The sequence below is a fragment of the Dermacentor variabilis genome, chromosome 4 (genome assembly GCF_050947875.1).
Source record: "Dermacentor variabilis isolate Ectoservices chromosome 4, ASM5094787v1, whole genome shotgun sequence".
Classification (NCBI taxonomy): domain Eukaryota; kingdom Metazoa; phylum Arthropoda; class Arachnida; order Ixodida; family Ixodidae; genus Dermacentor; species Dermacentor variabilis.
In genome coordinates this window covers 23,053,514-23,075,021 of record NC_134571.1, presented here as the reverse complement: position 1 = coordinate 23,075,021, position 21,508 = coordinate 23,053,514, and the positions used below count along the sequence as shown (strand labels likewise).

Sequence of the window (21,508 nt, the reverse complement as noted above, 5' to 3'; positions counted from 1 at the left end):
AGAATTTAAATATGAAAGGCGCGTTGGAAGCGAATTAAACCGAACGCATACTATTCGCAATAGCCTATAGTAACTCCGACATTTTTTGTTTCTCCCATAATTCACCAATTAAGTTCAATTACCCGACTTTTTTAATTATTGGCTGAGGACCCCTAGTATGATACGCAGATTTGTAGAGCACCTTCATAAACCACCGATGGAGTTGTTTCCCTTTACGATGAGTCTCACGTAGTTCTTTTTTCCGGGTAGCAAAGAAATCCCGTGAAATATGAAAAAAGCCACGTGACGGAGCGTTTGCGCAGTGGTATTTTGCTGCTCTCAAGCGTGCGTTCGGTGAACAAGGTCGGCTGCATCGTGACTGGCGACGAGGAAGCGGCAGGGCGTTCGGCAGCGCTCGCCCAGCAGCATGCATTTTCGCCGTCATTCGACGGCAGCCGACCTTGTTCACCGAACGCACGCTTGAGAGCAAGCAGCACGATACCACTGCGTAAGCGCTCCGTCACGTGGCTTTTCATATTTCGCGGGCTTTCGTTGCAAGCCGAAAAAAAAAGGAGTACGTGAGACATATCGTAAAGGAAACAACTCCATCGGTGGTTTCTGGAGGTGCTTTACAAATCTTTGTATCATACTGGGGGTCCTCAGCCAATAATTAAAAAGTTGGGTAATTAAACTTAATTAACTAGTGAGTTGTGGGGAACACAAAATATTGTCGGAGTTAATATAGACCATTGGGAATAGTATGCGTTCGGTTCAATTCGCTTCCGACGCGCCTTTCATTTTTAAATTCTTGGCTCAAGTTATATGGGACACCCTGTATAAGCACATATGTCGCAATGTCCCATTGTTTGTCTGAGGATGTCAAAGTGCCTGCAGGCTTTTGTGCATATTGTATATAGTCGTTTATATGCGTTGGCGAGCATTTTTGCTCACGTTATGGGTAAGACGTATAGTCTCTGGTTTCCAAGAAAATGAACCGGTGTGTTTTGTCCTTATGGAGAAACTTAACGTGTATAAAGGTCTTCTAATTGTACAGTGGTCAAGTTACATAGCGGGAGAACGGTCGCATGCCGACAGCAAATTTTGTGTGATCTATAGTCATGTGACGTGTTGACTGGAAAGAGCAACCGTCACTGAACTGAATGCGTCAGGTATCGAACCTGAAAAATCTTGTTTTCTTCGCAAATGTTTTTGCAAACATGAATGATCGAGTTGAACTTTTGAAAATATTCTGCACTTTTGTCAGGTGCTGTTCCGAATTTCAAACAACGCACGTGCAATCGTCGAAGCGCACACCCGTCCGTTATTTCATGCTGTTGTTTGTTTTGTGATACATGCAGCGATATGCGTTTCACTGTGTGAAGGTTGTTGTGCCTCGTTTGCGTTATTTTAGTCTCTTGGTAGACCTTGTCGAAGTTCATACTTGTCCTCACCGGATTGCTACATTTTTCTTAATTTTTCTTTTCTGGTAGATTCTCACGAATGTCCTCTTCACTTGAACATGACTGCGTGTTTCGCCCGAGTCTTCATCTTGAATCGAGAAAAGAGCTTGAAACAGTGTAGACTAAGCTCGATGGGTTTGTTTATTGTGTACAAATAAATTACACAGTGCGCAACTTCGTGTCATTACTTTGTTCATGCGCTTCACACAAACCGAACAATGTGAGGCGTTGAAAACAGCAGGCTTGCTTCACAAGCGGAAAGAAAATGGTACGACGGGAATCGAATGCGTCCAAGATAGAATTCGCGGTTGAACCGAGTCGAGCACCGAGAAAGCGCGAATCAGTGTGGCTTCTTAGATCAGCGTTAGAGTTTTCGCTACTGCTTATATACCCTTTGCGAAGAGACCAACTGCCTTTATTGCCATGCATATGTACAACGCAATTTCAAAACTAACACCTCCGGGTGTCTGTAACGGAAGCGACATCCTGCGATATTTTCGAGTTGTCGCTACCTTGAGATGAAACAGAAAAGAACCTACTGAGCACATGGAATCTCTCTAGTTCCGCTTGATGAGACAGTGCAAGTGATGCTACATAGCTAGTAAAGGGACCTCATTGTGGACATGTCCGATAAAACTTACGAGTAAATTATGTCAGAACTTTGCAACTTAATGTTTTAATGTTTAAACTTGCTGTTTAAAGTTCGCTGATGCTTTTTCGAACACTCATAAATGGAACAAGCGTAGCGCCCACACCGAAGTGCTTCACGGAAGCGTGGTTAAGCCTAAGTAAGTTATCGCAGCGTAACGTCTATTTCAGCGTGCCAGTTCTTGCGACGCCGTCGTAGCGGAACTGGCCTAACCGAGAAGCACAACAGCGGACCTTGTCGCTTTCTTCTTCGCCAACGCATGTCACTGTGTGGATCCGTCGTGTGTGCGCACAGGGTGCAAGTTACGAGCTTCGACTTCAGCGCCTTCCGGGTCCGTACGGGTCGTGGGCCAGCTTGAGTCCCAGGCGAGCCTTGGCTGCTTCGGCTCCGGAGGCACCTCGCGACACGCCGAAGTCCAGGAGACCGCCGGCCCGCTTTTGTTGATCGAGCAGGGCAGGGTGACTGCGGGCCAAAGGGCAGACAAGGGTGAGGGAGAATTGTGCGAATAGCTGGTTGCGCAGCACGGTGGCTGTTCGGTAAAGAAAAAAAAAAAAAGACGCCCGGTCTGTGCCAATTGTCCGAGACATTCTGAAGGCACATTCTGAAAGCACATACACTGGTGCCATCTCGGTTGCATGTTTGCCAGACATTCTTCAAGTATAAACACGGAATCCACGACTAGCTGTCGCTGAATTACCTAGATTTCACTAACGTGAATGTTCTGAGGTCCCTGCAATATGCAGGAGACGTAGATGGAAGGAAATTCGATTACTCACTGGGATAGTAGGTTTGTTGGCATGACATTATTAAGTTAGCCTACTCTGCGTGCGGTATTCCTTCGAGGCACAAGCAATGGCCATCTGTATCATGTTTCTTAAACTCGATGATTCTTTACGCTCTCCTAGGTATGCGGTCTTGTTGCTATTGTTGATTAACCGCAGTACGTTAAGAACATGGGCACAAAGGCATAAGGATAAAAGCACGGGCACGGATCTGAAGATGGTAACTGGGAGGAAGCCGTGCGGGAGATAAAATTTCAACGTAGTGACAAAACCATGCGCGGACTCGAACTGTGGCCCTACAGTTGCTCGATGAACCATGCGATTTCTCTGATCTGTGTACCCGAGAGCGAGCTGGAATTCGGCGATGCTAATGAGCGCATATATGCGGGTGCCGTTTGCTGTGGCCGGCGGCGCAGTATATAGTCGCCGGCTGTTATTGAGATGGCTGGGGGTATAAATACGCGTCTGTCAGCATGCACAATTTCAATTGCCTTTTTCCATTATTTATAGTGACTCTTGTGCTATATACCACATGCTCTGCCAGTGTCCCCAGGCATAGGGTTTCCTGCAATAATTACTGTAGGGAACTCTGCCGCGGCGATCGTTCAGTCATTATGGGAATGATTTGGTCACTATACATGGATTTGCCTGATCTTTGTGCGTAGACCTTCTCGCGGCTTCGTCTATCGCGCTTTAACCGCTTTCATTGTCCTAACTTTCAAAGCAATTCATACCTTTCTTTTTTAAATGCAGAAGGCAATAATATTCTGCAAATACGCGTAATCGCTGCTAAATACAGTGTTTCCACTTGTCCATGCGTCCGTGGCGTAATGGTCTCAATATCGGGTTTCTTTGCGAGAGGTCTTCTGGTTCGAATCCTGCCGTCTGACAATTCAATAATGCCCCTTTCATTATTTATAACGCAGTACTTTGGTGAAAATGATGAGTTTAGAAAGTCACGAAGCCGTTTATATCCAGAAGGACGAACTTTAAGCAAGTCCATGCACTAACCAGCATTTTCATGCTGGCTGCTTGTAGCTCCTGTAAATACAAGCGCCACAGCTTCCTCTACTTAACTGTATGAAACTGCACGGTCTCAGGGAAGCGTATCTTCTGCTCCCCCGGCAACGGGCTTCTTGCGATCGCAATAGGCGAGGCGCGCCACCGCCTCTGTTGGCGCGTATAGTGCTTGGGGCATCGGCACACTCTTTGCGTTCATCTAGATCTCGTCGCTCTCGTCTGGCATAGCGGTGTAAACAATTTGTATTTATTCAAGAAGGAAGCGCAATACGAGGCATGTCCAGCAAGCAGAGAAGACCTTGTCTGCGCCCTTTTACCCTTTAATTAGCCATTACTCAATAATACTTATTTAATAATGCAGTGTGCATGCCCCAGCAGTCGGCTGTTCTCGTGTTTATTCTGCTGTATTCGGGAACGCTATGCTTGCGTCGTATATATTACGCAAATGTTGTTTTCTGGTTCGCGAATTATTGCGACACACTTCAGTATAATTGCGGGCGCGTGAACGTTTTGTCGCTTTTTTTTACACCATACCAGTTTTGTTTTTGTTTTTCGAATGACCTATAAAAACTACATTATCCAATAAAGGCTGCTTTGCAGGGCAGGAATGAACAAACTTGACCTTTTGATGCACGACGCTTGAAAAGCCGGTGCGGTCCTATATAACAGAAGGCTGCGCTGCGACGTACGTTACTCTACCCGTCGTGGTTGCTTAGTGGCTATGGTGTTGGGCTGCTAAGCACGAGATCGCGGGATCGAATCCCGGCCATGGCGGCCGCATTTCGATGGAGCTAAGTGCGGAAACACCCGTGTACTTATGGCGTTTTTCACTGGTCAATTCGGAACAGGATTTCTTGCTCCGTGGCAACGAATCCAAATTTCACTGGTCGATCTGGAGCGGGTTCGCGCGTTCCACTGGTCGTTTCGGATCAACTCGCTCCGCGCCGGATCACTCGCACTTGCTCCGCCGCAGAGGCGCGGATCCGGGCGGAAATAGCTCTCGTCACTTCCGTCTTCAAGCGAAATCGATACCCAATTGGTAGGCACAACATTGTGTTGCTTCGCAAAATGGCTGCGTTGGGTGCTGCTGCAGAACTCGCGTTTAGCGATGAGAGCTCGGACGACAGCGATTACGAGGTGACGCAGGTGCTACACGATGCCTTCTATGCACGTTGTTCATGCACAATCCTTGCGGGCGCGACATGGAAATGACGGACTCTGCGATGCCGCCGTCAAATTACGCACGGGGGACGGCGAGTTCGGTTGCTGTGGAAACGTACAGAGCGGAAGTTGGGCATGGTTTCCGGAACCGGTTTGTGCGACGTGTACGCAGACTTCTTGTGTGATGCACCGCGGAGCGTTTTTGCGCACCGCTGGCCGATTCGGATTTGTGAAACCCGAGCGCTCGCTCGAGGATTTCGGCGCGGCCGCTCCAGATCGACCAGTGGAAAACGCCATTAGATTTAGGTGCACGTTAAAGAACTCCAGGTGGTCCTGAGTCTCCCACTACCGCGTGCCTCATAATCAGATCGTGGTTTTGGCACGTTAAACCCCAAAATTTAATTTTCTTGCCTTACTCTACGAGTCTATATATCGTAAAAAAAAAAAAAAAACTAAGTCTGTCTTTATTCCACCCTGACAAGCGAGGGTTCTAAAGAAGTGTTCAGCGATCACGGCTGAGTTTCGCTTTCAATAGTTCCATCGGTTTTCATATAGATGTGATAACAGATATTGAGTGCGCGAGTTTACTGTTATCTGTAGAACGTGCTAAACCGTGCGTGAATTACGTTTGCAACTGTGCAAGGACAGCCTTTGCAGTCTGTCAAATATACAAGCGCTTGTCCTCATCTCTTGTTATACATTGTCATGTGTCCTGCTTTCGCGCTGTTACCTTAGTACGACACAAATCTACTAATTAACCCAATCTATTACGCTTGTAAATCAATATTTGCGGTTAAAAAATAAATTATGGGGTTTTACGTGCCAAAATCACGATCTGATTATGAGGCACGCCGTGGTGGAGGACTCGGGAAATTTAGACCACCTGGGTGTTCTTTAACGTGAACCTAAATATATCTACACGGGTGTTTTCACATTCCGTCCCCATCGAAATGCGGCCGCCGTGGCCGGGATTCGATCCCGCAAATTTGAGGTTAACAAGCAGCGCAAGCACCATTATCCCAAGTAGTAAGTTCGCGTGCATTATTGAAACCTTCGCCGAAATGATTCTATGCATTTGTATATATTGATCAAACGACACCATGATAAATATGCCGCATTGTTTATAGCACGAGTTAACGTTGTGGTGCACTGGGATGGTTGTTTTGCAATTGGGCTGAGCTTCTCTGAGCGTTGCAGTATAGGATTAGAGAAGAGACGCGAGAACGCTCGTCTCTCGTTCCTTGTGCTGTGCTCACCTGAGGCGGTTGCGGAGGAGGCCGAGCAGGTACTCCTCGCCGGCGTCGATGGAGGAGTCGTAGTACACGTCACGCTTGGGCCTGCGTATATAAAATACAACATGCTTTTTGGAGATAAACATGTAGCGCCGTTCAAACTGTGATAGCGTGAGTGCCTAAAACGAGAGAAGGAAGAGAGAGAGAGAGAGAGCAAGTGGTATAGAGGTCAACCAGGCAAGCGTCCGCTTTGCTAACCTACACGGGAGCTAAGGGAAAGTGTAGAGCATACAGAGGAAGAGAGTAACCACTGATGGCAACGAAATTCATAAACTTCAGTAGTGCACGAGCCTTTTTCTTTATTTTTTCTGCGGCATCGAAAGATGTGGTCACGGTTGAAGAATATTTCCGAGTCTCAGAAAATGTTCTGCAGTCCAACCAGTTTAACGCGGTCCGTGTATAAATTTGACAGACGTCGATCGTATTCAGGGCAGGTGCACAACACGTGTTCAATGATTTCTTTGGATGCACAAGAGCCCCACGTTTGTGCATCGGCCATTATAAGGCGGTAAGCTTTAGCGTTCGTAAATGTCGCACCTAGCCATATGCGGTAGGGAATCGCCGCGTGAGAGTGGAGAAGATTTCTCAGTATGCAAGGACGTTCACTTTCTACGTGTGCATCTGCCGTACTCGAATAAAGAGGGCTTTGGGGGAGAGTGAGGGCTGGCGTGTGGTTGGCGCGTAGAGAGCTGTTGCAATGCAAAGTTGCCATGCAAGTTGCAACATCGTCGGCGGCGTCGCATGCTTTTAATCAGGTGGCTGTACAGCGGTCCTGATTCACCGTCCTCCTCTGACGGTACGCTGAGGAAATGTGAACATTATTGCATTAAGGCCGATTGGGAAGCCCTCATATTTCACACCGACCTGATCTCGCATGCGCAGAGAGGTAGAGTTATTCGGGAGAAAAAAAAGGAGATTTAAATCGACGCGTGCCCGGCCACACCGTGCCTCTTGTGAGAACGAAATAAGGCCGAATAAATTTCTCGTTAAATGAAGAAAGATGAAGGTAGTTTTCGGAAGATGGGGGCTCACACTTTTCATAAAAGACAGAATCTGTGCGTCACTGCGCGCTCTCAGTGTAAAAGTTCTCGCCGGAATGGCCCCTCGTCCTGCCTTCCATTCAACCGTATTTATCACTCCGCTGCAAAAACCACCGGTACCGATATGTTCTATACACGGAGACGACGTCACCGACAAGTGTCGTTCATATACATGACTGGAACGAAGGTATCGCGACTGCGGTCGCGCTTGACTATAAAGTGCGAGATGGATGTTATCCAATATGCGCTTGCGCCGTCTAGTGAAGATTTATGACTCGACGAAGACTGCCTCAGAGCATGCGATCCAGGTGGGCACACCATCTGTGCTAGCTGCCTGGTTATGAGGGCTTTTGAGCTCGTGTGCCATGTTATTTCCACTTGCTAGCAAGTTATTTTGCACGTTCTCAATCCTCGCACGGCTGAAAACATTGAGTGTGTTCTCGTATACCTCGGCCGAGCCGGAGAGGACGCAGCGATCGCCGCCACAGCCAGGATGAGAATCCATGTTGCTCCGGGCAGACCAAGTTGCATCCTGGTAGGATACGAGAAGGAAGAAGACAGCATGTCACGACATCGAGATTTTTCTTTCGCGACTTGCGTATATGCGAGCAGCATCCTCTCATGAAACGTTTAAGAGCCTAAAATATGTGTAATGGTATGCAAAAACACGTATTAAATACTTCAAAGTCTTGAGAGTAGAGAGATAAAATTTATTTAATGGATAGGTAATAGAACTGGGGCAGCAAGAAGAGAAAGCGCACACGTGTCCGCTATATCCTAACGTAACCAGTGTACAAAGTCCAGTGAGCCCAACTTGCCGGTTCCGGTAACATTCGAAATCGCCCTTTCGATCGAACTTCTCTTTTACGCGCCGAATTGCAAGGACATCTTGGATATTCGGTGCGACTCCTCGGGCCTTATGATGCTATAGAAGTTTGGCACCGTAAACTAAAGGGGTCGATGTTGCTTCATGCCGTCCGCTTGCATTTACGCAGGTTCGGTTGCAAAACGGAAAATGTCTGTGCAGCTGAAACATTCTTTAGCATGCCAAGTGCCATGGTCACGACATGGCACTTGCCAGGGGATCTACGATTGCGACGTGCACTCCGATCTGTGTGATAACGCATGACCCTAGCATACGACAAACAGCACTAGCTCCTTGCTAATCGACCCACGCACCGACACGCTACCTGAGGTTCGCTCCTCGATTACGCCCGCAGCGCCACGAGTAAGAGCATCGTGTACAGCGCCGTCTAAAAAGAAGAAGAAAAGGTGGCCGCAATTTCGAGCGGCACCCACAACGAGGTTGTGTTCTTCTCGGCCCAGAAAAGGTCCGCAGGAAAGGATGCGTCTCAATCCTGGGACCGGCTGCTAACGAAGGTTTAAAAATGCATGCTCGGGTGGTTATCTGCTTCCAAGTTTCCCGCAATTCTCTCAGCCAAGATATAGTTTTCCCTCGAAAGCACCAGTGTTCATTTGCTCTCTCGAGCGAGGGTCTCGCAATTCATTCCAGTTTCGTTTCGGGGAAGGCGCTTCCACCGAAAATTGTTTCGCGACCCCTGCGCTGATGCGATGCACGTTCTTTTTTACCTGCTCACAGGTATCGAATAACAGAAAATGTGAAATGTGCATGGACCAGTTTACATTGTTTTTACGTTTCGATAAGTATGTGGCAGCCAGTTCGTTCTTTACGTCACTTGCAGTCCTGTGTTGCATCGGTATACATGAAGTTGGTGTGACTGCGAACCGGTTATAGCGTTCAATATTCAGCATAAACACGCGACAGCAGCAACACTAACTTGTTCATTTTTTTAGTAGTGTTCAACGCCATATTCAGCCATGGGAAATATGAGTGGACACACCCAATTCGTTTCAATTAACGATTGTTCATGACGTGTTAATTCCAAACTAACGTAAAATGCACTAGGTTACTTTCTCGCTGAATATTTCACCTCATGAGGCAGTTTTATCTTCGCCCTTGATATTGAGCCGGCATTGCCTTTTGAATGCAAATATGACATTTCTCATTTATATTGTGCAGGGTTGCCAACACCTGTGAAGCAGTCTGTTTTGTATAGAGATATGATTTACGTACAGATATGATAACCTGAAACTATTCCATCTTTTCTGCTTCGCCACTTTTTATCCACTCTGCACGTGAAATTTTATCGTTCTCGTTCCCTTGGCGGATTATTTACTTTCGCGTCGCTGTGCCTAATGTGCATCAAGCGTGTTCGCAGTCATCGTGTCCGGGTTGCATGTAGTGCTGCTGTTTTGTGCAGGGCTGCGTGCGTGTTAGGATCCGAGAGCCAGGCGCTACAGAGGTGTCTTTTGCTTCGCGGACCCTTGCGGAAAGAAACTTGTCTCCAATCCATGCTGTGAAGTTGGGTGGACAGCGAAGCTGTAAACGACAACTAGAACGATTAGCCATCGCGACGCTGGTTGAAACTATTCACGTGGCGACATTCACATGCACTTTACCTAATTATTAGCCTAAGACGTTTCGACGGCCTGCGACTAGGCTTGCGATGCTACGTCGTGCACCTACACTTTGTGCACCTACACAGCCGGAAGTTACGTCACTCCCTGCTTCGTACGATACAGTCAAGCTGCCGTCGCCGCGCAGCTTGCGCAACAACTTCACCAGGAAGCATATGCGGGGAGTGCTACGTGCGTCGCATTGCATGTAGACGCAGGTGTGCGCCTTATTATCAATTATGTGGTTCGGATGCTTGTTTTGAGCTTGTTCTTTATTGAAACGTCTGCGGTTCTGTATGTTGTATGGCGTGATTCCAAAGAATGTACGCACTGTTCGCTTCACTTTGCTGAGTGCTTGTGGCCTCTGCTTACAGAGGTATGAGCCATTGATGATGATAGTTTTCTATCGATGATACACCACGAAGAAATCCTGGGATCCTAGCCATAGACAGCTTCTCTGTAAAACTATAGCATGGTTTAACTTGAATGACTATAACAGGGTTCATACGTTCGATTGATTCATGATGCTTAATGTCCCGAGCTATGAGAGACGCCGTTATGAAGCGCTCCGAATTTAGTCTGACGACATAGGGTCCTTTCACGTGTACCTAAATGTATAAACAAACACGTGTTTTTGCATTCCGCCTCCTTCATAATTCGGCCGGAAATCGAGCCTGTGACCTCGTGCTGAGAAACAGAACGCCATGGCCATTGAAGTATACCGTGCGGCGGCTGTGATCTATACTTGAAGAGAGAGGGAGAGAGAGACAACAAGGAAAGGCAGGGCGGTTAACCAAGGTTTCGCCTGATTGGCTACCCTACACGTGGGGAAAAGGGCAAGAAAGATAAGGACAGAAGGAGAGTCTTTGCGCGCACCCGCAGATGAATGTTCACTCACGTATCTATTCACTCACGTGATATGTTTACTCACGATAAGTGCTGACTCGCAAGCACTTCTCCAGTCCGGTTGCCTTCAAAATAGCGCATTAGCGCATTGGTGGCCTTGTGCATACTATAGAGGTCTGCGGCCAGAGTCCCAGGATCCTAACTTTAGAGAACGGTCTTTTGTCTAATCGGCTAATCAAGACATACACAGAACATGTTTTTGAGTTGCAGGTTCGACATTGGCATAGAATGTGTGCTATGGTCTCGCCACGTCTGCAAGAGGGGCATACACGCCGTTGTTGACCATTCCGACGAGAAAGCGAATAAGCGTACGTGAATGCGACGCCCAAGCGCAGGCGGGGCGCTAAGTTGTTTCACGGCGGCAGAGCCCGGGTGGCAGTGGAAGTGGCATGTCACGGTCCAATGAATACAATCGCGAGTTGGTGAAATTTAGTGAATTCCAATGTCGAAGTGTAATGCTACGTGCAACTGAATAAAGTTGCCGCTCTGCATTGGTTCTCGACAGCGATATTGGTACGCGCTTATCTTGCTGATAAGTCGAGCGCGCTGTTTCACATATACCCTGTCGTTGCCGTTCAGTGGCTGTCGTTGCTCGACAGCCACTGAAATATAATTGAAATGCCGTTCTCGAAAGCTCATGAGCAACGGTATATACATGAAATTAGACACACTCACCTGAAGATATTTTCTTTATACAAGGATGGTATACCACTACAGAATGTACTGGCAGTCACGGCGTGAGTTAGCAGATCGCCTGGAGCTCTGACAATCACGTGCGACGTATTGACATAAAGCTCTCTCTATAAGTTTGTGATCACGCTGACCGGTGCTTCTCGGAACGAAGCACTGCCCTGCGATCCGTATACTCCGATTGAACTGATGCATGCCGGCACACAAGGTTACTGCTATTTTCCACGATATAAAAAGAGAGTCGGCGGCTCTGCAGCGTATATTGAGGATCACATAGGGCGCAGTGTGAAGTGTCCTTGGAAGCTTGTAGCTGACCAACTATAGGTAATCCGACCGACAGCTAACCACGGTTCATTGAGCATGTATATAAACTGCATGCGGTTTTCCGGTCCTTCACGCTGGACAGCACAATGCCACGAATTATTTCTGTGCAGTCTATTTCCACGCTGAGCGCGCAAACCCGTCTACTGGAGGTAAACAACAACAATTAGCAGAAAAGGGCATCTGTCCGTTCTGTAGGTCGAGGTTACGAGCGGCTAAACCGCAACAACAGCGCTGGTCAGCGCTTTCACGCTGCTCGTTGATCCCTGGCCGCATTGCACGGCGTTTCAAGGTTCCGTTCTCGGTGGCTGCTTGCAACGTCGTGAGTGCCGCGACTTTGCTTTTCTGCTCTTTTGGTTTCGGTTTTGTTTTAGTGCAGGAGGAATAACGCTGTTCTTAAAGACTGCGCTAAGTCAGTAACTGAACAGTGGGAAGGCCACGAGTGAGCTCGGTCATGAATACGAACGTGAAACGACATGTTGTTATTCATTTGCGTATTGTTCGCTGTACAAAAACAAAGATAAATGGAATAGCCGTGCCACTCCCAACCTTAATTCCTCCACGGAAACTCATGTACAACATAACAGAACAGGCACCTCAAGAACCGCTGTTTGGAAAAGCAACGGCACAAGCGCTGTTGACATATTTGCATTTGAATCTGCATTACCGCAAAACCGCCACATATTACGAGGCGGCATTTGGGGATAGCGAAAAGCGGAAATGTGAAAAAAAAATTGCACGCAGAATCTCCTGTGGCAGTTATCTAAATGATGCGCAAGCATTTGCTGCTGAGCACCTGCTGTTTCGTCGTCGTATGCTGCTGTACTTTGGCATAATTGCGAGAAGCACCGCGAAAGACACGTGAAACGGAGAAGCGTGGTTGCAGCACCGAAATGTTAACTGAGACCGGCAGGAGACGACGAAGAGGCTATTAGTAGCAATGTTCACTCATGTTATATACGGTGTGTTTGGATGATGCCACTGATTCGTGGAAGATGAGCGCTGGGCGACGGGATGTAATTGAACAGCGTCACGCTTGGTAGACCTCGTACGTAGACGTGCTCGATGATGCTGCCTCCTCCCGACGCAAACCATTATCAACCGTGATCAGCCGCACTCCGGCGGTGGCTGCGTATGGCGCGGCCGCGCGGGCTCTTATCTTGAAAGCGATCTGCAGTGGGGACAGAGTGCGCAGAGTGCTGATAACCTCGTGTGCGCTGTGTTCTCACCGCTTGCTTCGCGTTGAAGCGAGAGGCAGCATGAAGGTCAATTCGGTCGCTGCTGCGGTGTCTGTCTTGAAAGCGATCGTCTCGCGTGACGGACGGAAGGAAGGAAGGACGGACGGGTTTCCTCGTTGGGTAGGCGTAGAAATGCTTACAAATTAAAAAAGAAAGAGAGTGAGGCGATTCACCTGAGTATAATGCGAGTGAGGAACAATTATTGAGAACGTTCACCTTCCTCCCGAAATCACCTGCCTATGTAACGAGTACTGCTTTCGCGGTCCTGACGTTTTGCTCCTCATACGCAGAGGGAACAAAAAATGCAATTTCCCGATAGCGTGCACTTCACTTGGTCAGCACGTTAGCTCGTGTTCTGCCCGATTGGCACGCTCGTTTGCTGTGTCAGCACGTTATAGCAGGCATACCTACGCCTTCTCTAGATGGCACCTCCTCTGGTCTAGAAGACGATGGGGATAGCCATGTTGCAATAAGGAAACGAAAATTGAGCCCGATTTATGGTTGAAAGTTTGGTTTGGATCCTCATATACTACGGTTTGAAAATTTAGCACGCTAATAATTGGAAAAAATGTTCGTATTATATGTGAGTTCTTTTTTTTTACCTGTATGTGCCGCTGGATAGCTTTCTTGCGTGTGTGGGTGCGTATGTGTGTAGTATGTATGCAAGTACGTGTGTGTGTGTGTGTGTGTGTGTGTGTGCGTTCGTGCATGCAAATTATTGATTGCGTGCGTTCACGTGTACATGCGTGTATGCACGTGTGTATACATGTGTACGTGCGATGCGAACGTTTCACCTTCTTCATGCTGTACTCGTCTACTGAACGTCTCTCATGCTGTATTCATGTCATAACGCGCTTCTGTCTGTCTTAAATAATGAACAAGCGCAAAATCAGATAGTGGAATACAAGTTCACGGAGCCCTTTAGACTTTCTTCAGTGAGATGAAGATAAAATTGAGTGAAGGGGACGTTGAGAAACAAAGTTATTAACTGTACAGCGTTTGTCTATATGTACGTGTCTCTTATTGAAGGTACATACGGATTAATATCGTCCGTCTATATAACTCCGCAATGCCCACTAGCCGCAAGGTGATGTTGTCAACTTAAATTCGAGACGTCTATTTAGCGACCGCATTTCGCTTCCGGCGGTCTAGAGATAACGCATCGCAGCTTTGTGCTGTAGCACTCTTGTGAGGTTCAAACGATGACCATGCTATCGCCCACAGCATCTGGAAAGTGTCCATAATAATTAAGTACCAATTTAGCTAGCAATATCTTGGGATAGCAGCTCGTAAATTACGGTAACTCTTTCAGTCCTCATCATGCCATTTCCACCAAACAAGCCTCATATACGTACTTCACTTACACAAGCTCAATCTGCGGGAATGGCGAAAGTGATCTCCCATAAACACTTTTATAGCATCGTTATAGTATTGCCAAACATTGTAGTAGAGCACTTCAGTGTCTCCACTTTTGCAGGCTTGTACACAACCGAGAGCAGCAGAGATCTTCGCAACGATTCGGCCAATGCATTAAAACGCACTCTCCACTTTTCCGCCTACAAGTAAAAATAAAATAAATCTAAGGAAAAGAAGAAAGACTCCCGCATAATGAAGGGGTTCGTTGTTTTTTCGCCGAATTCATATTGCTGTCGTTCTGGCGCGTGGGAGGCACAGTGACGCCTCTCGAACAGGACAGTAACGTTGGGCTCACGCGCCGATGACTCGAGTGGGCTGTTATTATCGCTAATTTTTTTGTGGCTTTCGTACTCTCGGTGGTAGGGGCAGCCAACAGCTGCGACGAACGACAGCGGGCGATCGATGTTTGGGCGCCTAACGACACCAGCGTATCTCCGAAAGCAAGTGGACGCGAACAGATGCGCACTCCTTGTTGGCTATTGTCCCGTTTGTCTGAAACGCAGTGGTTTGTAGACGTGAGATTTGCGCAAGTCGAAGTTGTGCTATGTCGCCGTTGATTCCTTGGGGATCGTTATTAATAAACGCATGAATAAATGTGGATGTGTACATTTGCCTCCAATTGCACTTTCCTGTCTATGTTCTCTTGTGCAAAGTTCTCTGACCTAAATTTGCTGTGTCTGTGTGTTTTCGATGGTATAGTGCAACTTGCAGTTGATCTCACAGATAACTGCGCGCATATGCCTTCCAACAATAACTACTCCTCAGAACTCTTGCCCGATCACTCCCTTGGTTAATCTTGAAAAGGTCAGAGCTGATGTTTTTATGTTCGTGCTGTTACTCGTGAAAAACCCCCAGGCGACAACACCATCAACTCCCTCCGGAAGTATGGTTTCGCAGTAAAGAAAAGTCGCAAATGTGAATCAAAACACTTGAAATGAACTCTTTTTTAAGGCAAAATGTTTGATCGACGTATCGCAGCTCTGCTAAAAATGCTAATCTTAATGCATAACTTGTGCGAATTGTATTGTGTGGATACTTATATAGCACATTATCCGTTGAAAGAGCGTGTTTGTGTCGTGATTTACTGCCGTCTCTACAGTGACATTCACCTGATTGCTGCAAGCGTCGAAGCTATTACTAGCCTTGTCATTATAAGATCCACGTAGTATACTTGACTGCCCAGTACGATAACGTCGCCGACGAGCAGAACATGATAGAAAAAAAGGCAGGTATTTTGTACTCGCTCATTATTTTTATCGTATGCGCCTACACACACGTAAACTTCATTACAACGGTGTCGGGCTCGCCACGCCTAGATTAGATCAATTTAATCACTCCAGATGCGCTCCTACGTCTATGAGAGGCAAGTCTGGAAGAGTGTTTTTTATGGGACCATCGCATTACGTGTGCATCCCTTCATTATCCGTCCCTCCTCCTTGCCCAATAAGAAATAACCTAGCACCAAACTTCCTGTATAGTCGCCGAGGTCAGACCCATCGCTTTCGCCAGTATTTGTGGATACAGAACACGTTACCAACTAGCCATAGGATGCTTGGAATGCGTACAGCCTACACCTAGAGAGCTTTTATCGGCTTATTACCGCATCAAGTGAGGGGTCTTCCAGCGCTGAGCCACCAAGTATGCCTTGTTTGTGGCAAAGGCTACAGCTGGCTACTCATTCTCTGTAGAATAATGTTGAGCATAGCCTGGAACGCTAGAACACGCTTAGTGGCTTCTACTCCAGCGCCACATTGTTTTGCGAGGTCAAACGTGCGCGTCACTGGCGCAGGAAGCAACGAAATCGTTACTACCGTTTCTCACGTCGACAGGCCTCTGTGACCGTTCATAGACTCGGACGTGCACCTTCCCATGTGCATGCAGCTAGTGCTCTTTCTCTCCCCTTCTTTCTCCTCTTTTCGTCCCTATATCTCCTTCTCCCACCGAAGGGTAGTAAACCAGAGGTCAGTATTCTTATCCTCACTGATTTTTCTTCTTTATCTCTCTCTTTCTCTCTCTCTCTGAGCCGCAAACGTGATTTTATTCACGGCATTCTGATGTTCGCCTGTTCAGAACGTCGATAAATTATTTTACCAAGTCAGTCGCGAGCCTAGCATGAATTATTGGCTGAGTAATTTGGTTATGCTGATTTACATAATCATCATTGTTGTAATTATAATCATAACTCGATTGCGAAACAGAGTTCTCCCAACTATCCCTACTTGCCCAGTTTATTTCTTTTTCTTCTTCTAGTGCTTAAGGGTTGCGGTTTTCATCATGGCTTATATTGTAAAGAGGAAAGAAAAAAATACTGAGGGAAAGATGGGGAAGTTAGCCAGCTGGCTACACTGTGCAGAGACACGCCGCGGTGGCTAATCAGCAGATATGGCGTTCTGCTTCTGATCACGAGGTCACTAGTTCGACTCCTGGCTGTGGCGGTCGCGTATAGATGAATGTGGAATGCAGATACACTTGTGTATTCAGTCCCGGGCGCATGATAGAAAACACCAGGTGGTTAAAATTAGCATGTAGTTCGTCATTAGCACGTTTCCCAAAGCCCCAGTAGTGCTTTGAGATGGCAAAATAAATAAATAAATAAATAAATAAATAAATCTATCAATCAATCAATCAATCACGTTCGTACGAAATCGATGGTGGGCTTAACATTCCACAATGTAACTTAATTTTGCTTAGCACGTACGAAACCTAACTTCCTTCAGACTTATGAGAGCGGGCGTCGCTGCTATTGCATGGGTCTCGTGACTTTACCGGTTATAAGGATCAGTGTCGTGAGTTAAGAGTTGATTTATTGCTCCCTAGGTTGGTTGATAAATTACAAGGCCTCAACAGAATAGCACTTGTTATTGTGGTAGACGTGACACTGTCGTGATAGCACCCGGACATGCTTAATGAACGTACAGCTGAACATTTGGTCCACATTCTGCAGCCTGGAAAACCCGATAAGTTCACGGAATTCTCAAGTTTGTTGTAAGAATACAGTGTACCTGTGAAGAATGAGAGCGCTTATTTTCTGTGACCACCCGCTGCAATGACTCAGCGGATACGGTGTCCTACTACAGAGCTCCATGCGGGTTCGAGTCGCGGCCTTGGTAGCAGCATTCAGTTTAGAACAACGCGCAAGGAGCAAGAGAAAGGGTTAACACTAAGAATCATGCATTTCGTGCCTTTGACTTTATTGCACGCTGCAGAACCTCGAATGGTCAAAAGAAATCTGTAGCCATCCGCTACGGGGTCTTTCACTATGCTCAGGCTTGACTTTGGGCCGTAATACGACACCTATCACCGATAGCTTCATGTTGTCATTAGAAACTCCCCCCTTCTCTGCCAGATGTTCACGTAATAGCCAGCATCTGGCACTTCTGCGTGCAATTCGATATTGTAGGTTCCGGGTCATAGCATGAACACATTAACAATACTATCGGCAAAAATAGAGATATACAGAGATAAGGGGAAGAGACAAGGAAAGTAATCAAACATAACAGTATCACTTTGCTAACGTGCACTTGTGGAATTGAAAATGGGAAAAAGAAACGTTAAGGAGAGGTAAAGGAGATATCCCGTAGCAAGTTGTACGCACAAGGATATACGCAAAGGCAAAGGACTCACAAAATGCACGTGTGTTATGGTAAACGGAAAGTAGGAAATGGTTCGGTTGTATTCCGGTTCGCGTTGTTGCGAACCGCACGTAGGCGCCGAACCTTTAGTTCAGACAGGCCACTTTGACGTATACGGAACCGGGTCGTGTTGTCTCAGCAGCTATACCGAAGAGACCTGTCAGCTGATGCGAAGCCTGCCTAAATTCCTCGAGGCTCGTTCTCGCCGCTTTGTGCCCAAGCACACGCATGTTTGAAACTCCGTGATATCGGAGCTGTCGTGCGACAATGCTTAGAATATCGCACACGTGCAAGAGCAACACGTCGTTCTGAATCTCCCAGAATGCTTTGCTGCTCACAGTATCGCGCACATGTGCACTCGCGATCTAAAATCTTTCTACTTCATGGTTCTACTTTCTGGTTCTAGTTTGTTTTATATATTCTGTAGATGGCAGCTTCCCCAGAGAACACAAAACGCGTATCATGATGATTACCGCGCAATGATTGTGTTTGCTTGTAACTTCTGTAAAATCTGGAGCAAGCCTCCCCGCACTTCTTTCTCGGTTTGTTCTTGTCTTCGTCACTAATGTGGCCTCATCGACAAAGTGAACAGGAATGTGCTTCGGTAGGACGTGGGAAGACGCATGAATGCAAAAGGAAAATATATGAATGGGATTGCACTAGACAATAAGCAAAGAGGTAAGGAAAATCCGTATTTTGCCGGGGTGTTCGATCTGGATTTTAACGTTGGAATAGAATGATAAGAAAAATAATGCCATTGTGATCTTTTCTATTCAGTTGTGTGGAAGACGGTCATATCGCATGTAATGCTGCCCGAGGCTTCTCAAATATGATGCCTACATGAAAGTTTTCGGCAGAGGAAATTTGCTCTTCACTGGGCGCGAACAACTTATATATTGAGTTAACGTCACAGCAGAAACGTCCCTATAGAGTGATTGCACACGGCGATCTAAAAAAACGACCTAAAGCATTTTCCCCAAAAAGCTACGGCTAAATAAACCTCGCTATATCATCCAGCTTCCCTCGGTGAGAATTAACTCCAAGTTCGCCAATACGGTATTTATTATTAATGAGTTAATAAATATAAGTGGTCCTCTCACTGTTAAAGCCGAATGCGCTCTCACTTATACAATGAGTACATCTCCGTTATCCACTCCACATTTGAACCTTACGTGATATACCATTATGTGAAAAGTCAAAGAAGACTAAGTAAAGATGTCCTAGTTATATGCGAAGCTCTATTAGAAACGAGTAAACGTAACATTACATGTCTGACAGGTAGTTAACCTTAAGCGCTTAGTAATAGCAGAGTCCTTCCAGGTAATATTATATACTCGCCAGAGATTGCTTAACACACCCATGGAGCACGGAAATTTATTCACTTGGGGAGAGTGATAGCCATAGTAGAGGTAAAAAACGTCCCCAGCGCCTAAAAAGTGCATCGACCGAAATGGCAATAATGTAGAATAATATAGGAACGTTGGAGCTTTAAAATTATGTATCAATAATTGAGCATAAACGTTCTTTCGTATTTGTAAAACAATAAGGAACCTTGTATTTGGGATCACCCTCGTATAGAATAACATCCTGCAACACGATACGGAACCCCAAAGTGCGAAACTGTATTAGATTTAGTCGTAGTAAAATAAAACGCCTTGCTACGTATGCCCTTTTACGTAAACCACGTGTACCAGCCTGAGCAGCAAGCTATAGCAGACAGATGCGTCCTGCAGCAGCAGGGGACATGCACAGCACGTGTACTCACTTTGCCAAACTGTTGGGGGGGCGCGTACACCCGCGGAATTTGCGACGCAGGAAGGGGTCTTCGCTAAAATTCCGGAGTCTTCGCTTCCCGTGGAGCGCGGTGGCACATTTCGGGGAGCGCGGGCCTCGGAGTTTTTAACCGCGGAGCCGCCGGCCCTTCGCCGGGCTCTCTGCCAATGGGGAGGAGCCGCTTAGCCTGACGTCACGCGCCGTCCCACGTGCCTTCGCGTGTAGTGGCAATCAAAGGGATGCGGAAGAGACGGGAGTGAGTCAGGGCGGTGGATGAAGTTCCCTCGCGAAAAGGACGCCAGCCTTTTTCTCCTTTCCCAAAACACTTTACTCACTGCTGTCTGCGCTGCGGACGCCTGTTGTGCCTGCCTTAATCCACCGCGGTCGGGCGCATCGCGGCGCCAGTTCCCGCCAATCTATTGCAGCATGTTTGTGTTTGGTTCGCTTTCCCTGGACCCTGTCTCGTGCGTGATGAGCCGTCGTCTCAATACGCGCAGTGCACGAGATTGAATTGAAGGCACGTACTGTTCTACGTATAGACGTCTTCTCATGACCGGCGCGAATCCGAGATTAAGGGTCGCTCAAAACTGTTTGGCGCGCGCAATTAAGGGTCAGCAATGGACCGACAATGATGAGGAGCATAATGTGTGGCAGGGAGGACGCCTCGGGCTTTTCACACGGCGCAGGCCGAGTCGAGGGCCACGAGTATGCACTAGTTCACGCTTACGGAACAGTAGGTTGTTTGTTGGTGATCCTGTTCTACGTTTAATTAAGTAGAAACAGCCCTGCGAGGCAGGTTAATGAGCTGCTCGTTAAGGCCACGATACGATCTTCATCGTCTCGGGTTTTCTCCCTTCTTCCAGCGTAGAGTTTATGCCAACAACGACACCTTATAGATACAGAGCACGTCCGGACTGAAGCGTCGGTCACCTTCGTTGAAAGCTGTAATAGCTTTCAGCAAAGACGATCAAATGAACACTGAGCTATATGGGGACGGGGGCTTGGGGGGAGAGGGGTGTATTTAGTTGTCATACACAGCTTTCAAGCGAAGCTGTCGTAGCAAATAACAGTATGTAACGCTCTCTTCAAAAAGTTTATTGATTCTTAGAGAAACGTCGAGAGGCTGCCTTCAGGCAGCGTGTTCTCGCCAGCTAGTCAGCGGTGCAGCAAAAGAAAACAACCATAAAAACAATTACGAGATCTTGCTACAACTTTTTAGACAAATTGGTATACGACGTTGAGGACACTGGTAAAGCAAGTACAGGCGTCACGAATGCATAGAGATGTACAGGGTAACGGGATTAAATTTCGTAGAGAATGGTGCGGAGGAACGGGGCATGTAACAAGTGGTTCACATGGGTTGCGCGTCGCCCGCTCCGTTGCTGGCGCATATCGCTACAGCCAGGACCGAGTGAACGCGGGATTAGGCTTCCCCGCGGCCCCCTTCTTCTTCCAGCACCGACTCTTCTACTGCACGGAAATCTTTTGTGAAAAAAGAATTGCCGCTGTGCCCACCTCATTACCGTTGCTGTCTGTCCCGGCCGTGTGCTCATTCCGTGGTCTCCTTCGTTCCTCTGCGCTGCGCACTGAGTTTAGAATAAGATCTGCGGGTACTTAGGAAAAGATGCTGTTAGCGCTAACACACGGCTCACTGCATGGTCTAGTCGCCGC

At 47.1% G+C, this 21,508-nt stretch overlaps 1 protein-coding gene across 2 annotated transcripts; it reads right to left on the bottom strand.

Annotated features, from left to right (window-relative positions):
• Positions 1-1,557: 1,557 nt before the first annotated feature.
• Positions 1,558-21,508, bottom strand: LOC142578795 (diuretic hormone class 2-like). Of its 2 annotated transcripts, none has more exons than XM_075688374.1 (4): positions 21,353-21,508; positions 7,832-7,915; positions 6,308-6,388; positions 1,558-2,550 (listed from the first exon to the last, which is right to left on the bottom strand). In XM_075688374.1, exons 1-4 carry the CDS (start codon positions 21,388-21,390, stop codon positions 2,406-2,408), a joined length of 348 nt encoding a protein of 115 aa, XP_075544489.1. In that variant the 5' UTR covers positions 21,391-21,508; the 3' UTR covers positions 1,558-2,405. The 2 variants fall into 2 exon arrangements, with proteins under 2 accessions (XP_075544489.1, XP_075544490.1); XM_075688375.1 differs by lacking the exon at positions 21,353-21,508 and adding an exon at positions 19,830-19,944.